Source organism: Scyliorhinus torazame, chromosome 21, assembly GCF_047496885.1.
Source record: "Scyliorhinus torazame isolate Kashiwa2021f chromosome 21, sScyTor2.1, whole genome shotgun sequence".
In the NCBI taxonomy this organism is placed as follows: domain Eukaryota; kingdom Metazoa; phylum Chordata; class Chondrichthyes; order Carcharhiniformes; family Scyliorhinidae; genus Scyliorhinus; species Scyliorhinus torazame.
Window position 1 is genome coordinate 121,776,342 of NC_092727.1, and position 20,065 is coordinate 121,796,406.

General features: G+C 45.5%; 1 protein-coding gene across 2 annotated transcripts in view; it reads left to right on the forward strand.

The window, feature by feature from the left end:
* The window catches only part of LOC140398594 (F-box/LRR-repeat protein 20), a 146,345-nt gene that overhangs the window by 92,842 nt on the left and 33,438 nt on the right, over positions 1 to 20,065 (forward strand). Inside the window, exons 7-9 of one of the 2 annotated variants that reach the window (XM_072487427.1) lie at positions 531 to 626; positions 4,731 to 4,875; positions 15,035 to 15,109. In XM_072487427.1, coding sequence (XP_072343528.1) covers positions 531 to 626; positions 4,731 to 4,875; positions 15,035 to 15,109 — 316 coding nt within the window. The remainder of the gene's footprint in view (positions 1 to 530; positions 627 to 4,730; positions 4,876 to 15,034; positions 15,110 to 20,065) is intronic. The other variant, XM_072487429.1, reaches the window with a different exon arrangement.

Here is a 20,065-nt window from a genome sequence, read left to right on the forward strand (position 1 = left end):
AATTTATGCAGCCTCATGCTGTGGTTAAAATAAATTGGTGTGCACAACAGAAATTGCATGATGTGCTAAAGCACCTAAATTAATTCTAATTATAGTTGCTGAAGTTAATTTTGTTCCTTTTTCAGTGTCAGGTTCCACATCCCACCTACCCCCGGATCCCTACTCTCATCAGCACTCTTCAAACAACAGTGCAAGAAATTAAAATGCTGAACAATCATTTCATTTTTTCCAATAACCTTACGCTTTAAATGGAACACAATTAACTTATCTCAGCAAGTGAGGTTTTCACGAGAGTAAATCTTGCTGTTAATCAAAACAATGATTGCGAGGATTTCACCCGCCTGCTGGTGCTATTATTGGAAGAATGAGACAATGCTGGAGATATGCAGTAGGTCAGGCAGCAACTATGGAGAGAACAAAGGAGGGTGGAACATCATCTAAGTCGTTGAAGAATTGCTCTCCAATAATAAAATTAGGAGGTGAAATGGGGATTAGCTTCTTGATAATTATGAGTTGTACTTGTTTTACAGAACCTGTACTAGTCTAAGTAAATTCTGCTCGAAACTAAGAAGCCTAGACCTAGCGTCATGCACGTCTATCACAAACCTTTCTTTGAAAGCTCTGAGGTGAGTTCCAGTGATGCAGAACTTCAGTCTGATTCATTTTATTTAACTTTTAGTGTGTACTTGGTATTTATCTGTGTCTATGTGTACTTGGTATTTATCTGTGTCTATAAATCTGAATGCGTACCTATAATTTGGTCAGTTGCTGAGTTAACAGAAACTTAGAGGTTCCTTTGATTTAAATCTGTAATCATTTAAATATTCTAACAATATTTGGATCATGATAAAGAGCTGAATAAAATGGCTGTAATGTTGCCCAAGTGGGACGTATTTTCATGAAATCCAGTCAGCAACAGAGGAATTATGTGCTGGATTTTATGCTACCTTGCTGTCTGGTTTGAAGGGGTGTGAGGCACATAAAATCCAGTGAGTGGCCTTTCTTCCCCCAGCCTGTCTGAAATTTTACAGGAAGGTGTCGGGTGGCCTGGCTACCATTGGACCTATTGAGGCCGTTAATTGATGGGCACTTTAGGGAAAACGAGTTGCTGCCCGTATTTAACCCATAGTGGAAAGAGGCCTACGTCATATGGGAATACCAGCAACTTTACTGCACTGGCTTATTTTGGGCAAGTGGGGGGACGGGGCGGTGAAGGGCAGGCCCCCATGACCTATTGGATGCACCCCCAGCCATGGTGATTGTCCCTTTAGAATAAGGGTCAATCACCACACTGTATGTGATAACAACTCACAAAATGAAGGATAGAAAAGAAAAATGAAGCAACAAAATTCTTGTTAACTTGGTTTGTTCAAATTTGGAGCCAACATTCATAAGAATTGCAACACTTGGCTAATGTTTCCGATCTGACACACAAACACGTTTGTCTTTTGTCACCACCTCCCCTGAAAGCCATTAGTTGTGTAAATCATATTACCTATAAGACAAGAGACTGCATAGTCTTGTGTCACAGTAATTGGCAACTTTTTTTTTTCAAAACATGCTTTCTTCTTCCTCCGCATCTGAACTCAGTAACTCGGAGTGAACCTGATGATGCACTGTATTAAAATACTGGCATGCAGCGGCAAGAAAAAGTTGGACACTGGTTTGTGCTGGGGGTTTCCCCACATACCATTTCAACTCTGAATTCTGTCTTCACCACTAAGTGCTAACTGGAGTGCTGCTCTTCAGGGGAGGGTGAGGGATATTAGAGGCATCTAGGGAAACTCGGGCAGTCTCCTCGGCCATGGATGGTAATATAAGACCTCAATGCAGTGAGATAAGACTGTTTTACTATTTAAATCAGTTTGTATCAAAATAAAAATCTGCTCCAACAGAAATTTAAGTAGAAGTTAAAATGAAGTACCATTTTATGTCAGACGAGATGACTGGGCAATCAATTTGATCTTGGGCCTGGGTTTGTTTTCACTGCTGAACCTGGTAGCTGAAAACTATTGAGCTTTCTCGGAAAGTCAGTAACCCAGATTTCTGAACTGTGTGAAAAGGTTAATGCCATTGTGAAATATCATGCCAACCGGGAAATGCAAGCTGGTATTAAAAATATGAAGGGAAGTAGGGACAATCCATGTCTTTTGCTGCAATACGGCGTAGGATAAGACAGGAATCTGGAATTTCACGAGCACTATTTCTTTGTGATGAAGGAGGGCACTGAAAAAGTAGTTTTCCTGCACTAACTAGTTTTGCAGGATCAATAGCGCACACTTATTGGGCATTGTAGGATAGCAGTTACGTTGCTAGATTAATAACCAGGGGACATGAGCTCAAATCCTACATGTGCAGTTTGACAGTCGAGTTTGGAGTGACCATAAAGCTTTTGTTTACCTTTTTATCAAAACTGCAAATGTTTCACTAATGTCCATTTGAGGAAGGACACGGCCATCCTTACCTGGTCTGGTCTACCTGTGATTTCAGCCACATGCCAATATGGTTGATGCCCTTTACTGCCCTGTGGCCTAACAAGATTTGATTATATCAAACCACTAAATAAAATAGCAATTCAAGATGAAGGCGACCCTTGTAGCATTGAGGAATGAGCAATAAATGCAGGCCTTGCCAGCGATGCCCACATCCTGTGGTTGAATTAATCCAAGGAAGTGTTACATGTATAGAATGTAATCAAGAGCAGGTTTAGAATCTGTACCATAAACTGCAACAGCCTTGAACATGTCTATGATAGTGGCAACTAAACTCTCAGATTAGATTAACAGCAGTCTTGAGTACTAATCTTATGCATTGATTTAATTTATTTGCAATGAAATTGCAGCTTCTGGTGCTTTCATAATTGGAAGGTTCCAATTTCTGAATATCATAAGTCTCCCTGTAGAGTCTTATCCTCTATAATATCTTTGATATCGTCAGGGAGCCATTTGTAGTAGATTAGCGAGGAAACAGGGTCCCTCCATCAGTGCAGCTGTAAAAGCAAGTTTGGTTTTAAAGCATGAGAACCACAATAAGAATGATATATTTACATGTCTGAGCCACAAGGGAAATTAAAGTTACACTTCTCTTTTTATAATGTATTAACAGATCTTTGCTGACATTGCTCAGTGAGTTAATGGTTGCATTGTGCAAGAGGGAGGGGTGTGTAGTCTGCAGAAAAGATTTGAAAGGAAGTTTGTGACAGATTACTCACAGTCAAGTGGCTGTAATTTCCCAGGTCCAATCAGCAACAATAATTTATTTATCCAGCATCTCGGTGTAATTAAACATCCCAAGGAGCTTCAAAGGTGCAACAAAAATGTGACACTGAGCCACATTGAATTAGATGACCAAACTCTTAGTTAAAGAGTTGGGTTTGAAGAAGGACAGAGAGGTGCGAGAAGAGCATTCCATAGCTTAAGGCCTAGACAACAGAAGGCCAGGCCACCGATGGTGGAGCTGACGAGACCAGAATTAGATGAGTGCAGCTATGAGGGGATTGTGTGGCTGGGAGAGATTTGGGAGATCACGAGGGCAAGGTTACGGAGGGATTTGAAAACATGGGTGATTTTAAAAAATATAATGTTGCTTGACAGGGAGCCTGTGTAGGTCAGTGAGCACAAGAGGTGAGAGGTGAAATGGGACTTGGTATGAGGTTAAGATCAGGGCAGGATGCTCTCGGGTATGAGGGTAGAAATGGGAGACCAGCCAGGAGTGATTTAAAATAGTCATTTAAAAGAAACAAAGTCACGAGTGAGGGTTTCAGGAGCAGGCGAACTGCGACAACAGTAATGTCAGGTGATACTGAGATGGGAATAGGCGATCTTAGTTCTAGCATAAAAATGTGGTTGGAACTCACCCGAGTCAAACCTGCCACCAGGATTGCAAACAGACTGGTTTAGTCTCGGAATGTTGCCAGAGGGAAGGATGGAGTCAGTAGTTGGGAGCAGAGTTTTTGAGTATGGACTTGTGTTTTTGGTCTTTACAATATTTATTCGAAGGAAATTTTTGATCATCTATTATTGGCTGTGAGATAAGCAGTCTGATAATTTGGCAACAGTTGGAGAGGTATTAAGAGCTTGAACTGGGTGTCATCAGTGTACGTGTGAGAACTAACACTGTGGAATGTTTTTGTACAATGGAGAGCTCTCAAATAATAGACAAAATAAAGTAAACACTCCTTGTATTTTCTATTAGTACCTTACCATTGTTGAGTCATCACACAGCACAATATCATTGCTTGCCAAATTCTGCCTGAGAGTAGGGAAAGAATGAACACAAATGTTGGTAAGTTTTAATAGTGTACGCACTGTAATGTGTAGAAATGATGCATGTTGAGGTTGACTTATAAACCATGTGAATTTGGTCCTCATGACTCGTGACGCTATCAGCAGCTCATTGTGGTCCAACCTCTTAATTTGTTCCAAACTCTTATCCAATACTCTGGATTTTAAATTACAGTTTCACTTCTTGTCATTTTTAACATGACAAAGAGTAATGTTTTTACTCCACTGATGTCATTTTCTTCTTGGAGGCTTATTCCGTGATCCTGCAGTTGGAGTTTTGATTAGAGAATTGGCTGTACAGCATTGTAGCCCTTCCACCAACATGATCTCCCAGTGAAGGAAGCTTTCTTGTTGCGAGCTCCGAATCCGTGAACCTATGCTTTATATTGGTTAAAATTACAAGTGCAATTTTTCAGCGCTGCTTCATGTCTATAATTATTCTTGAAGAGTTGTGTTTATTTCCAGTGAGGGGTGTCCACTTCTGGAACAGTTGAATATATCATGGTGTGATCAGGTGACGAAGGATGGCATCCAGGCGCTGGTGAGGGGTTGCGGTGGATTGAAGGCTCTGTTTCTTAAAGGATGCACGCAGGTCTGTGTGATGATCCATCATATAAATGGATGATGCTGTGTGGTTGCCAGAACAACACTGATGTAAAACAAAATTTGTGTCTGATTGGCAATAATTGATTGTCATCGTAACATGCAAAATTCTCTTTCGTCTTTGTGTCTTAGCTGATTTCCTGTTGGTCTTGTGCTTACTATGTTGTATCGCAAATTGATTCAAAAGATGATTGAACTGGCATGTTGCAGAAGTAATTCTGAGGTAATTATTAGCTTGGAATTACAAAACTGCTAACAGGCATGTTGGTATTTACATTATCTTGCAATCTTCAACTTTACAACCCCCCCCCCTTTAGGCATGACCTTTTAAATGAAAATTCTCAGGTGATGTCAGGAAGCATTTCTTCTTTTTTTCAATTAAGGTGCAATTTAGTGTAGCCAATCCACCTACCCTGCACATCTTTGAGTTATGGGGGTGAGACCCACGCAGACATGCGGATAATATGCAAACCAGGGATCGAACCTGGGTCCTCGGCGACGTGAGGCAGCAGTGCTAACCACTGTGCCACCGTGCCGCCCTTTTTAGGAAGCATTTCTTCTCCCAAGGCTACTCCCCAAAAAGCCAGGTTGACTTTGAGAATTGTGATTAACAGATTTTTGTTCAGTCAAGTTAATAAGATCTCTGGGATCAAGGCAAGTTAAATACAGTTAAGGTACAGATCATGGTTTTGTTGAATGACTAGGCTTGAAGGACTGAGTGGCCCATTCTTGTTCCTCTTTCCTTTCCAGTCTGTGGGTTATGACAAAATGTGTGGCCACCTGTTATCCACTGGTGGTGTCACTTGCTGAAGCCGGCTTCTCTCAATTAGATCCCAAGAGTTGAAAACATGTTTTCTTTGTAATTTATCCAAAGTTAGGCCTGTGTTTCCACTTGAGTTTGGAGCCTTTTACAAATTCCGAATTCCTGACCCCCATTCCCTGCATTTCCAACTTTCTCACAGGGCCTTTAAAGGATGCGGGCTGGTTCGGGTTGAGAGCCCACACCTTGCATTCCCGCCTTGGCCAGCTCCATTGCAGACAGATCATTGTCCACTGCAGTTTTAATGGAGCCAGGCTAGATTTTCAGTAAGTCAGGATTCACAGCACTTCGGAGGTGTTGTGAACCATGGTGTCTGCATGAGGGGACCTTTTAAAAGGTTAGCACAAAGGCCCTCTTCATGACCCCCTCCCCATGGCAAGATATGGCACTTCCATGCCCATTCATCCATTATGCACTTTATAGAAGCGAGCTTGACTAAAAGCCCAGAATCCATTAGGTTGTTGAAACACCTGAGCCATGGAGAAAACATGGCTTGATTGAAAGCTCTGGCTGTCTGATCTCTACTGTTAATTTCACAATGTTTATTTACACAAAGTTGAGATTTCAATTACTTGCAGTTTCAACTTTGTAAACTTTAAAGGGTCTGAATGATTGACCATTTTATTGGGTTGTAGTAAAATTGAGCATTTTTAAGAAGTTATCAAGGAATGTTTTTAAAACTTGTTTTACGCGCACTCTGAAAATGAAATGAAATGAAAATTGCTTATTGTCACAAGTAGGCTTCAAATGAAGTTACTGTGAAACGCCCCTAGTCGCCACATTCCGGCGCCTGTTCGGGGAGGCTGGTACGGGAATTGAACCGTGCTGCTGGCCTGCCTTGGTCTGCTTTAAAAGCCAGCGATTTATCCCAGTGTGCTAAACCAGCCCCTGGTGCATTGCTTCTATACAATACATAGTGGGTGAATGGATGTGGGAGCGCTGTAGCTTGGCATTGGAGGGCATGAGGGCCCAGAGGGTTTTTTGGGGGGGTCTTGCCATAGGTGTTGACATGAAAGGCTCTTTGGGTGGTTTGGGGAGGGGCATACCTTGACATGGGGACATGAGAAGCCAGAAAGGTTGTTTGGGGAGCCTTACCTTGGAATGGGGGTGTGGAGGAGTAGGTGCTGAGGGTTCGGTGGGGAGCAGGAGGTCACGTGGAGGGGGGACCAGAGAGGGATGGAGGGCTTTCTGTTTTTATTTGAACTGGGACAAAGCCCCACAGCACCGAGGCAGGCCTTTAAACAGCCTAGGGTGGAAGCTCCTGTGGCTGCCTCTGAACCTTTTCCTGGCTCAGCTGGTCTGACTCCAACTTGTCACCGCCCTCCCCACTGTTGTAGACGCTAATCTCCAGGGAGAGCTGAGCTGGATATGTTCCCAACTCCTGATACGCACCGAGAGGGTGAAAGTCCAGGCCTTGGACTGCATTTTCAAGATTTTGAAAGAGTTTGTGAGGGAAAAGATGTTTTCACTTGAGTGAGGCCAGAACTAGAAACTATAAATATAAGCTAATCACATCATAAACCCAACAGGGAATTTGGGAGAAACCTCTTTATCCAGAGACGGGTTAGAAGTTGAGGTGACATAACCAACATTTCCGTCGGAGTGGCAAGCACAAGGCCTTACGGCAACACCCTCGCTCCATGCACTAGCACATGATTGCCTAGCGAGGTGCAGCGAGGACGTGCGAATCACCCACTCCATGACCGGATCCAATAACTGCTGGACAGGCCTCCATCTGATCTGCTCTGTGATCAACATTAATGTAGCCCCCAAGCAGCGACAGCGACCAAAACAATGCCACAGGAAAATCAACGCTGAGGCAGTCAGAGACACTGATGAGAGAGCCCTGATCAGCCAGCACCTCACTTCCAGCTGACGACCCCTGGTGACCCAGAGCGCAAAGTGTCCACAGCCCCTGGTCTGTCCTCGAGGCCTCCGCAATCAGTACCGCGAAGAGACACTAGAAATAGGAAAGGAGCGGTCACATTGTTAGGAGTTTTCTATCGGCCCCCAAATAGTAATAGAGAGGTGGAGGAAGAAATTGCAAAACAGATTATGGATAGGTGTGGAGGTCTCAGGGTAGTTGTGATGGGTGACTTTAACTTTCCAAATATTGATTGGAACCTCTATAGGTCAAACAGTTCGGATGGGGCAGTTTTTGTACAGAGTGTGCAGAGGGTTTCCTTACACAATATGTGGATAGGCCGACAAGAGGGGGGCCACATTGGATTTGGTACTGGGCAATGAATCGGGCCAAGTGTTAGATTTGTTTGTGGGAGAGCACTTTGGAGATAGTGACCACAATTCGGTGTCTTTCACTATTGCAATGGAGAGAGATAGGGCCATACGGCAGGGCAAGGTTTATAATTGGAGGAGGGGTAATTATGATGCGATTAGGCAAGAATTAGGGAGCATAAGATGGGAACAGAAACTGTCAGGGAAAGGCACAAATGAAAAGTGGAGCTTGTTCAAGGAATAAATACTGCATGTCCTTGATAGGCATGTCCCTGTCAGACAGGGAGGAAATGGCTGTGTGAGGGAACCATGGTTCAAAAAAAGAGGTTGAATGTCTTGTCAAGAGGAAAAAGGAAGAGTCTGTAAGGATGAGAAAACAAGGTTCAGTAGGGTCGCTTGAGGGTTACAAGGTAGCAAGGTATGAGCTGAAAAAAGGGCTTAGGAGAGTTAGGAGGGGGCGTGAGAAGTCCTTGGCGGGTCGGATCAAGGAAAACCTCAAGGCTTTTTACTCTTCTGTGAGAAATAAAAGAATGACCAGGGTGAGGGTAGGGCCGGTCAAGGACAGTAGTGGGAACTTGTGCATGGAGTCAGAAGAAATAGGAGAGGCGTTGAATGAATACTTTTCTTCAGTGTTCACAAAGGAGAGGGGCCATGTTTTTGAGGATGTGTGTGTGATTCAGGCGGGTAGGCTGGAGGAGGTAGATGTTCTGAGGAAGGATGTATTAGCAATTTTGAAAAACCTGAGGGTCGACAAGTCCCCTGGGCCAGATGGGGTGTATCCAAGGATTCTTTGGGAGGCAAGGGATGAGATTGCAGAGCCTATGGCTTTGATCTTTGGGTACTCGCTGTCCACGGGGATAGTGCCAGAGGACTGGAGAGTGGCGAATGTTGTTCCTCTGTTCAAGAAAGGGAATAGGAATGACCCTGGTAATTATAGGTCAGTTAGTCTTACTTCGGTGGTCGGGAAGATAATGGAAAAGGTCCTGAAGGATAGGATTTATGACCATTTAGAAAGATGCAGCTTAATCCGGGATAGTCAACACGGATTTGTGAAGGGTAGGTCTTGCCTCACAAATTTGATTGAATTCTTTGAGGAGGTAACTAAGTGTGTAGATGAAGGTAGAGCAGTTGATGTCGTATACATGGATTTTAGTAAGGCGTTTGATAAGGTTCCCCATGGTCGGCTCATGAAGAAAGTAAGGAGATGTGGGATAGAGGGAAAATTGGCCAATTGGACAAGTAACTGGCTATCACATAGAAGATAGAGGGCGGTGGTGGATGGAAAATTTTCAGACTGGAGACCAGTTACCAGCGGTGTACCACAGCGATCCGTGCTGGGTCCTCTGCTATTTGTGATTTTTATCAATGACTTGGAGGAGGGGGCTGAAGGGTGGGTCAGTAAATTTGCTGATGGCACCAAGATTGGTGGAGTAGTGGATGAGGTGGAGGGCTGTTGTAGGCTGCAAAGAGACATTGATAGGATGCAGAGCTGGGCCGAAAAATGGCAGATGGAGTTTAACCCAGATAAGATCTTATGAGGAAAGGCTGAGGGACTTGAGACTGTTTTTGTTAGAGAGAAGAAGGTTAAGGGGTGACTTAATTGAGGCATACAAGATGATCAGAGGATTAGATAGGGTGGACAGTGAGAGCCTTTTTCCGCGGATGGTGTTGTCTAGCACGAGGGGACGTAGCTTTAAATTGAGGGGAGCTAGATATAGGACAGATGTCAGAGGTAGCTTCTTTACTCAGAGAGTAGTAAGGGCGTGGAGTGCCCTGCCTGCAACAGTAGTGGACTCGTCAACACTAAGGGCATTCAAATGATCATTGGATAGACATATGGAAGATAAGGGAATAGTGTAGAAAGGCTTTAGATTGGTTTCACAGGTCGGCGCAACATCGAGGGCTGAAGGGCCTGTACTGCGCTGTAATGTTCTATGTTCTCAGTGCGAGGTGATTCATTTTGGTAGAAAAAATTTGAATGCGGATTACAGGGTCAACGGCAGGGCTCTGAGGAATGTGGAGGAACAGAGAGATCGTGGGGATCATGTCCACAGATCTCTGAAGGTTGCCACTCAAGCGGATAGAGCCGTGCAGAAGGCTTAAAGTGTGTTAGCGTTTATTAACAGGGGGCTTGAGTTTAAGAGCCGCGGGGTTATGATGCAACTATACATGACCCTGGTGTGACCACATTTGGAGTATTGTATGCAGTTCTGGTCACCTCATTCTAGGAAGGATGTGGAAGCATTGGAAAGGGTGCAAAGGAGATTTACCAGGATGCTGCCTGGTTTGCAGGATAGGTCTTATGAGGAAAGGTTGAGGCTTTTCTCTTTGGAGCGGAGGAGGATGAGAGGCGACTTAATAGAGGTTTATAAGATAATGAGGGGGCTAGATGGAGTGGACGTTCAGAGACTATTTCCTTGGGTGGATGTAGCTGTTACAAGGGGGCATAACTATAAGGTTCAGGGTGGGAGATGTAGGAGGGATGTCCGAGATAGGTTCTTTACTCCGAGAGTGGTTAGGGTGTGGAATGGACTGCCTGCTGTGATAGTGGAGTCTGACATTTTAGGAACCTTCAAGCGGCTATTGGATAGGCACATGGAGCACACCAGAATGACAGGGGGTGGGATAGCTTGATCTTTGTTTCGGACAATGCTCGGCACAACATCGAGGGCCGGAGGGCCTGTTCTGTGCTGTACGGTTCTATGTTCTATGTCACTCAGCCAGGAAACACCAAGACTGGTTCAATGAGAATGACCAGGAGATGAAGGAGCTGGCAAGCCACAAGCACAAGTCTTTTCTGAACCTGAAACAGCAACTCAACAGCAAAAAAGCAGCTCTGCAGATGGCTGAAGGCAGACATCCAGCGAAAAACCCGCAACCAAAAGAACAAATGGTGGGTGGAGAAAGTGCAGGAGATCCAGTAAATAGCTGACAACCATGACACGAGAGGTTTCTTTCGCGCAGTCAAGGCCCTACCCCGCTGCTGGCTAAGAACAAGAGGTTCTCATAGAGGACAGAAAGGCAGTTAGTGCCCGCTGGAAAGAGCACTTCGAAGACCTCTTTAACAGCTACTCTGTCTTCAACGCAAGTGTCCTGTACTCCATCCCACAGTATGCTACCAGACACTGTCCCAGCACAGCGCCAACCGGGCACAAGGTAATAAAAGACCATCCGATAGTTGAAGAAGAACAAGGCATCAGAAGCCGATGGAATCCCCACTGAAGTACTAAAACATAGTGGCGAAGCACTATGGCGTGGATACATGACCCATTTTCCATAGTGGGAAGGAGGAGAGCATGCCAGATGATCTCAGGTGCCAAAATCACGGCAATCTTCATGAAAGGTGACCAGTTCAACTGCAGTAGCTACAGAGGAATTTTGCTGCAAGATTATTGCAAGAGTCCTCCTTAATTGCCTTATCCCTGTGGCTGAAGCTCCTCCCAGAGTTGTAATGCAGATTCTACCAACAAGGGCACAACTGATGGATCTTCATGCGGCAACTACAAGAGAAATGCAGGGAAAAACAACTTTTTGTACATGGCCTTCTTTGACCTCCAGGACCTTCGACACAATCAACTGTGAGGTATTATGGAACATCCTCCTCCATTTCGGCAGCCCCCAATAGTTTATCACTATCCTCTGCCTGCTCCACGATGACATGTAAGCCGTGATCCTTACCAACAGTTCCACCATGGACTCAGTTAATGTTCTGGCTGTCATCGCACCAACGCTCTTCTCGATGTTCCTTGCTGCAATGCTGCATCCCCCCTCAACAAACAACCTCTGCTGCTTGCAGGCCAGATCCAACCCCTTGACATGTGCTGCAGCATGCAGACGATGCTTGCATCTGTGACGCTGAGCTCCAAGCTTTCATCAATGCAATTCATTAATTGAGGCATGCAACATCATGGGCCCTGCACTAAACATCTGTAAGGCACAGGTCCTCTGCCATCCTGCAGCCCCCCCTCCCCCAAACAACCTGGTTATCAAAATACATGACGAGGCCTTGGACAACGTGGAACCCTTTCCATACCTTAGGAGCCTACTGCCAACAAGGGCAGACATTGGTGATGAGGTTCAACACAACCTTCAGTGTGACAGCGCAGCCTTCGGTCACCTGCGAAAGAGAGTGATTGAAGTTTAGGACTTCCAAAGGCACCAAGCTCGTGGTCTACAAATATCTACCCTCCTCTATGGCTCAGCGATGTGGACCATGTACAACATGCACCTCTAAACCCTGGAGAAGTATCACCAGCGCAGCCTCTGCAAGATTCTGCAAAATCCGTGGCAGGATAGACACACCAACGTTTGTGTTCTCGCTCAGGGCAACATCACCGGCATCAAAGCATTGACCATGTTCGATCAGCTCTGCATGCTTGACATGAGACTCCTGAAATAAGCGCTCTACTCAAGAGCTTCAACACGGCGAGTGAGCCAACAGGGCAGAGGAAATGTTTCAAGGACACCCTCGAAGTCTTGAAGAAGTGCAGCATCCCCACCAACATATGGGAATCCCTGGCCCATGACCGCCCGAAGCTGAGGAATCTGAGAAGGTGCTGAAGAGCTCGAGTTTCATTACTGAGAGCAAGTTGAAGCCAAGCCTAGACAGTGAAAGGAACACGTGGCAATACGCCTACTCCAACCACCGTCTGACCCAGCTGTGACTGTAGGTCACACATTGGACAATTCAGTCACCTGAGAACTCATCTTTAGTGTGGAAGAAAATCATCCTTGACTCCAAGGGACTGCCTAAGAAGAAGATGAATGAGGCAAATGTGTCGGGTGGTAGATGGCAGGTAGTGTAAGGTGCCAGCTGGTTGGGGAGGCAGGTGGAGGAGATCGGAGGGTCAGTGGGTTTACAGGTTTGGGATGGTGGAGGGTTAGTAGTTGGATGATTACTCAGGAATAAACCTGGTTTCATTCAGTTTAATGTTTCCTGGGTTACTATTCTAGTAAGTGAGTCAGAACACTCCGAACGGCAGCACAGTAGCACAAGTGGATAGCAATGTGGCTTCACATCGCCAGGGTCCCAGTTTCGATTCCCCGCTGGGTCACTGTCTGTGTGGAGTCTGCACATTCTCCCCATGTCTGTGTGGGTTTCCTCCGGGTACTCCATTTTCCTCCCACAGTCCAAAGACTGTACAGGTTAGGTGGATTGGCCATGATACATTGCCCTTAGTGACCAAAGAGGTTAGGAGGGGTTACTGGGTTACGGGGATAGGGTGGAAGTCAGGGCTTAAGTGGGATGGTGCAGACTCGATGGGCCGAATGGCCTCCTTCTGCACTGTATGTTCTATGTTCTGTGAAGTCTCGGACTCCAACTCAAGAGTTTGAAATCTTTTCGGAGGGTTCCAGATGCAGGAGAATTGTCCAATGGAAGTTTAAACTTGCTGGGCAGTTCCCACGGAGTTTCTGCTTGGGACTTCCAAGGGGTCATCAAGCACATCGTCCAAGGTATGTCTGGTGTACGACCATCCAGGGACAGGAATCTGGGCCTTTGTTATGATCCCCGAGAGACCAATAACTTTGTAAAGAGATATGAATTCCAAGTCCTCAACTTAAAGGCATCGCATGATTAGATTCAAAGTTAGACTTTTACTGTAACCAACTAAAATCAAAGCAATAGAATATTACTTGGTGGGTATCGTATACTCTAAAGAAAATATATTCCTTGTTAGTTTCTTTGTACGGCCAATAAGCCCACACCACGATTGTACGTCGCACTTCACTTTCCACAGAAGTCGTCACAGGTATCAGTTCAAAGTTACACCCAGTTTCCAGCCGGTTCACTTATCGCCGTTTCACTAAATGACGGTCAGAAGGAAGCCATTTCCTTCAGTCTTCTGAGAATCCCTGAACCGACTTCCGACAGTAAGACCCACTCTTGTGATTCCTTCTCTTGGCGAATCTTCCGGGTAGCACAGTGGATAGCACAGTGGCTTCACAGCGCCAAGGTCCCAGGTTAGATTCCAGGCTTGGGTCACTGTCTGTGCTGAGTCTGCATGTTCTCCCTGTGTCTGCGTGGGTTTCCTCCGGATGCACTAGTTTCTTCCCACAGTTCAAAGATGTGCAGGATAGGTGGATTGGCCATGATAAATTGCCCTTTGTATCCAAAATAAAAGTTAGCTGGGGTTACGGGGATAGGGTGGAGGTGTGGGCTTATGTAGGTTGCACTGTCAAAGAGCTGGTGCAGACTCGATGGGCCGAATGGCCTCCTCTTGGACCGTAAATTCTATGATTCCAGCGTTCTTAAATTTTCAGTTTCTGTCCTTCAACCAGACAATGTGCTCCCATCTGCATTCTGCTTGATAGCGAACAGAGAACAGCCCTTTCCTTTGCTGTCCCCATCAGCTCTTGTTTATTCTCTCTGTCTCATATTTCTCATTCTCTCTCTCTCTCTCTCTCTCTCTCTCTCTCTCTCTCTCTCTCTCTCTCTCTCTCTCTCTCTCTCTCTCTCTCTTTCCCCCCCCCCCCTTCTTGGCAGCCCCCACCAATTGAGTGTTTTCACTTGTGGAAAGCTTTCTTGAGAAGCTTTATATATTGGACTTTTGCATGGCATTACTTTCTAAAAGGCTAGTCAGTATGAAGTATTACTGTACAAGCTATATTGGGGCAGTTGGTTCCTCCAACTCAAGAATGCACTGATGGAATGATTAACGCTGCCCCAGTTTTCAAAAGTGCTGCAACATGACCAGCAAAATGAAGATTTATTTAGCACCTGGTTGGGGCAGCACGGTGGCACAGTGGTTAGCTTTGCTGCCTCACGGCACCGAGGTGCCAGATTCGATCCCGGCTCTGGGTCACTGTCCGTGTGGAGTTTGCACAATCTCCCCGTGTTTACGTGGGTCTCACCCCCACAACCCAAATGGCCACACTAAATTGCCCCTTAATTGGAAAAAAGAATTGGGTACTCTAAATTTTTAAAAAAAAAAAATATTTAGCACCTGGTCCACTTTCTCTTGAGGGTTGGGTATAACGATGACTAAATCAGCAGATGTTATTGTAATTGAATTGTAGTTGACACAGATTCTCTTTCGCAGCAATGTCTGAATTATTAAATGACTTTTGTTGTACCTGTTTGCTACATGTGCAGTTAGAAGACGAAGCTCTGAAATACATTGGTGCCCACTGTCCTGAGCTCATCACACTGAACCTGCAGACGTGCTCCGTAAGTACATCTAATGGAAGACGTGAAAGAACTCTACTTTTGCAATAAAATTATATTCTGCATCATTAAACATCAGGACTTTCTAGGAGAGCAAAATATATCTTGTAAAATTGCCTCTCAAAGAAGGTTAGTTAGAAGCAGTGTTCCGCTTTTGCTTGAAAATGTTGCATTTTGTCAATTATTGGTCATATTTCAGTACAGCTCACAGCCACATTTCCAGTATTCTTTTCGGAATGTCCATAACCAAACTTCAAATATTTTAACATATGATTTGGACATGTTTTCACCTTTTAATAACTGTTGAGCTGTTAAGTGAGATAAGGGAGATTGCCTTTGACATAAAGGCAGGATTTAATTGGGTGTGGCATGAAGGAACTCTAGCAAAACTAGAGTCCTGGGAAATTGGGGTGGAGGGGGGGGGAACTCTACACTGGTTGGAGTCCTACCCAACGCAAAGCAAGATGGTTGTGATCGCTGGAGGTCAATAACCTCTGTCCCAGACATCGCTGCAGGAGTGCTCCAGGGTAGTGTCCTAAGTCCAACTATTTTCACCTTGATCAAAGATCTTCCTGCCATCATAAGGTCAGAAGTGGGGATGTCCGCTAATGTTTGGCACCATTCGTGAATCGTCACATACTGAAGCAGTCTGTGTCCCTACGCAGAAAGACCCTGGACAACTTCATGCTTGGACTGATAAGTAGCAATTTGTGCGACACAAGTGGCAGGCAATGGCCATCTCCAAGAAGAGAGAATCGAACCATTGCCTCTTCACATTCTATGGCATTACCATCACTGAATGCCCCCTATCAACATCCTGGGATTGCCATTGACCAGAGCTGAACGAGTCATCGAAACATTGCGGTTACAAGCCCAGGTCAGAAGCTTGGCATTCTGCAGCAAGTCACTCACTTGGTTGGGGGAGCTGGTCGACCAGCTGTCTTCTCTTCATCAAATGTACAGGATCAAGGAGAGACAGGATCCTTAATTTCACTCTCCTCCTGACTCCTGAAAGACTGTCCACCATCTACAAGTCAAGAATGTGATTGAATCACCTGTCTGGATGAGTGCAGCCCCCACAAATCTCCAAATATTCAACACTTTTTAGGACAAAGCCCGTTTGATTGGCACCCCATCCAACACCTTGAACATTCACTCCCTCCACTAGCGACCCCGCAGTAGCAGCCGTGTGTACCATCTATAAGATGCACTGCAGCAACTTACCAAGACTCCTTCGGCAGCCCCTTCCAAACCTACAACCTATACCACCTAGAAGAACAAGGACATCAGGTGCATGGGGACACCACCACCTGCAAGATCCCTGCCAAGCCACGTACCAAGGGTGTGGTGCCAAATTTGAGGTGTCAGAATTCTAGAAAGTGTGTTGGCCATATCATTTCTAAATCTACTGTTACATTGTTTTCCTATTTTTAAACATAGTCCCCAAACATCGTAAAACAATGCTTTGTAAGTGAAACATATCCAGGCCAGTACACATTTTATTCTGGGCCATGTGGTATTTTGAATCATTTGTTTTTACCATAACTAGAATTGCATTATGCAACTGTTTTATTTATTTCAAGCCTATTTAAAACATGGATGACAAAACTTTATTTATGACTGGAAATGGTATATAGAGGGGGCCACTACTTTTCTTAAGTTATATTGGTGACCTGGGTGGACGGGCACTATTTCAAAATTTGACATGATGCAAGAATCGTGAACTGTGAGGAGAATAGTGATTGACTTGGAGAGGATATAGACAGGCTGATGGAATGGGCAGACATGAGGCAGATGAAATTTAGTGTAGAGATGTGTGAAGTGATACATTTTGGTCGAAAAATGAAGAGCGGTGGCACAAAATAAAGGAAACTGTTCTGAAGGAAATGCAGGAGCATCTGCGCACAAATCATTGAAGGTGGCAGGGAAGGTTGAGGACGCAGTTAATGAATTACACTGAATCCGGAGGTGTATAAATAGGGATACCGTCCAAAAACAGGTAAGTTATTAACATAAAACACTAGTTCAGTCTCGAGGGAAGGATGTGAAGGTTTTATAAAAGGTGCAGAAAAGATTTCCGAGAATGGTTCCAAGGATGAGAGACTTCAGTATTGTGGATAGACTGTCGAAGCGATGTTTGCTTCTCTTGGACAAGAGACGGTCATAGAAATATAGAATTTACAGTGCAGAAGGAGGCCAGTCAGCCCATCGAGTCCGCACCGACCCCTGGAAAGATCACCCTACCTAAACCCACGCCTCCACCCTACCCCTGTAACCCAGTAACCTCACCTAACCTTTTTGGACACTAAGGGCAATTTAACATGGCCAATCCACCTAACCTGCACATCTGTGGGAGGAAACCGGAGCACCCGGAGGAAACCCACGCAGACACGGGGAGACACTCCGCACAGACAGTGACCCAAGATGGGAATCGAACCAGGGACCCTGGAGCTGTGAGGCAACTGTGCTAACCACTGTGCTACCGTGCTGCCCGTAGGTCGAGAGGAGATTTATTAGACGTGTTCAAAATCATGAGGGGTCGGGATAGAGTAAATGGGGGGAAACTGTTCCCATCGGCAGAAGGTCGCGAACCCGAAGGTGATTAACAAAAGAATCAGAGGCGACATGAGGAAAATCCTCTTTGTGCAACAAGTAGTTTGGTCTGGAATGCACTGCCTGAGCGTGTGGTGGAGGCCGATTCGATTGTGGTTTTCAGAAGGGAACTGGATAATTATCGGAAAATAAGCTTTTACAGGGCTACAGAGACAAGGTGGAGGAGTGGGACCAGCTGGGTTGCTGTTGCAGAGAACTGAATTGCTGCCTCCTGTGTTGTAACCATTCTATGATTCTAGTATAGATATATTCAAGGAACATGGTAAAGACATGAGGAAGAAAGAAGTTGAAGATTACCCAAATAATACGACCATGAAGTGTGAGAGGAGGATTGTGTGGAACATAAACACCAGCATAGATGAAGTGGAGCAAATGGCCTGTTTCTGTTGTGTAAATTCACGTTAGGGCAGCATGGTAGCATAATGGTTAGCACAATTGCTTCACAGCTCCAGGGTCCCAGGTTCGATTCTGGCTTGGGTCACTGTCTGTGCGGAGTCTGCACATCCTCCCCGTGTGTGCGTGGGTTTCCTCCGGGTGCCCCGGTTTCCTCCCACAGTCCAAAGATGTGCAGGTTAGGTGGATTGGCCATGACAAATTGCCCTTCGTGTCCAAAATTGCCCTTAGTGTTGGGTGGGGTTACTGGGTTATGGGGATAGGGTGGAGGTGTTGACCTTGGGTAGGGTGCTCTTTCCAAGAACCGGTGCAGACTCAATGGGCCGAATGGCCTCCTTCTCCACTGTAAATTCTACGATATCTATGAAATTCCATGTAAAGCTGCCAACAGGGAATACAAAGAACTATAATTCATATCTCATACTCAGGCCATCACAGCCAAGGAATTAATGTTTAGTCGGCAAACACTGCAAAATGTTTGGGGATATTGATACTGCTTTAGATTCTGGTAACCTTGAGCTTCAAAGAGGTGGGAGCGTAATGGTATTGTCGCTGGACGAGTAATCCAGAGACCCAGGGCAATGATCTGGGGACCCGGATTAGCATCCCACCACGGCAGGTGGTAGAATTTAAACTCGATAAAATATCTGGAATTAAAAGTCTAATGATGACCTTGAAAGCCTTGTCATAGATTATCATCGAATTTACATTGCAGAAGGAGGCCATTCGGCCCGTCAAGTCTGCACCGGTTCTTGGAAAGAGTACCCTACCCAAGGTCAACACCTCCACCCTATCCTCATAACCCAGTTACCCCACCCAACACTAAGGGCAATTTTGGACACTACGGGCAATTTATCATGGCCAATCCACCTAACCTGCACATCTTTGGACTGTGGGAGGAAACCGGAGCACCCGGAGGAAACCCACGCACACACGGGGAGGATGGGCAGACTCCACACAGACAGTGACCCAAGGCGCAATCGAACCTGGGACCCTGGAGCTGTGAAACAATTGTGCTATCCACACTGCTACCGTGCTGCCCGATTGTCATAAAATTCCATCTGGTTCACTAATGTCCTTCATGGGAGGAAATCTGCCGCCTTTACTTGGTCTGGCCTACATGTGACTCCAGATCCTCAAAAATATGGTTGACTCTTAAATGCCCTCTGACATGGCCTAGCACGCCACTCAGTTGTATTCAACTGCGACAAAGCACGAAAAAGGAATAGAACCGGACAAACCACCTTGCATCGAACCAGGCACCAGAAACAACGGTCAACCCAGCCTTGTCGACCCTCCTCTGCACGAACATCTGAGGGCTTGTCTCAGACTAGTCAAGCAACAGCCTGACGTAATCATGCTCTCAGAATCATTCCTTACAGACAATGTCCCAGACACCACTATCACCATTCTTATGTCTGTCCTGTCTCTCCGATAGGACAGACCAAGTAGAGGTGATGGCACAGCAGTACACAGTCGATGTACCGTCCACCATCAGCTGATGCATCAGTGCCACTCCATGTTGAACATCATTTAGAGGAAGCACTGAGGGTGGCAAGGATGCAGAATATGTTCTGGGTGGGGGATTTCAATGTCCATCACCAAGAGTGGCTCGGTCGTACCACCACAGACTGCTAGACTGGGACTGCAGCAGGTGGTGAGAGAACCAACAAGAGGGAAAAACTTGCTTGACCTCATTCTCACCAACCCATCTGCTGCAGGTACATCTGTGCATGGCAGTTTTGGTAGAAGTGACCACCGCATAGTCCTTGTGGAAACTTAAGTCCCGTCTCCACATTGAGGATACCCTCCATAGTGTTGTGTGGCACTACCACCGTACTAAATGGGATAGACTTCAAACAGATCCAGCAACTCAAGACTGGGCATCCACGAGGTGCTGTGGGCCATTAGCAACAGAATTGTACTCAACCACAACCTGCAACCTCATGGCCT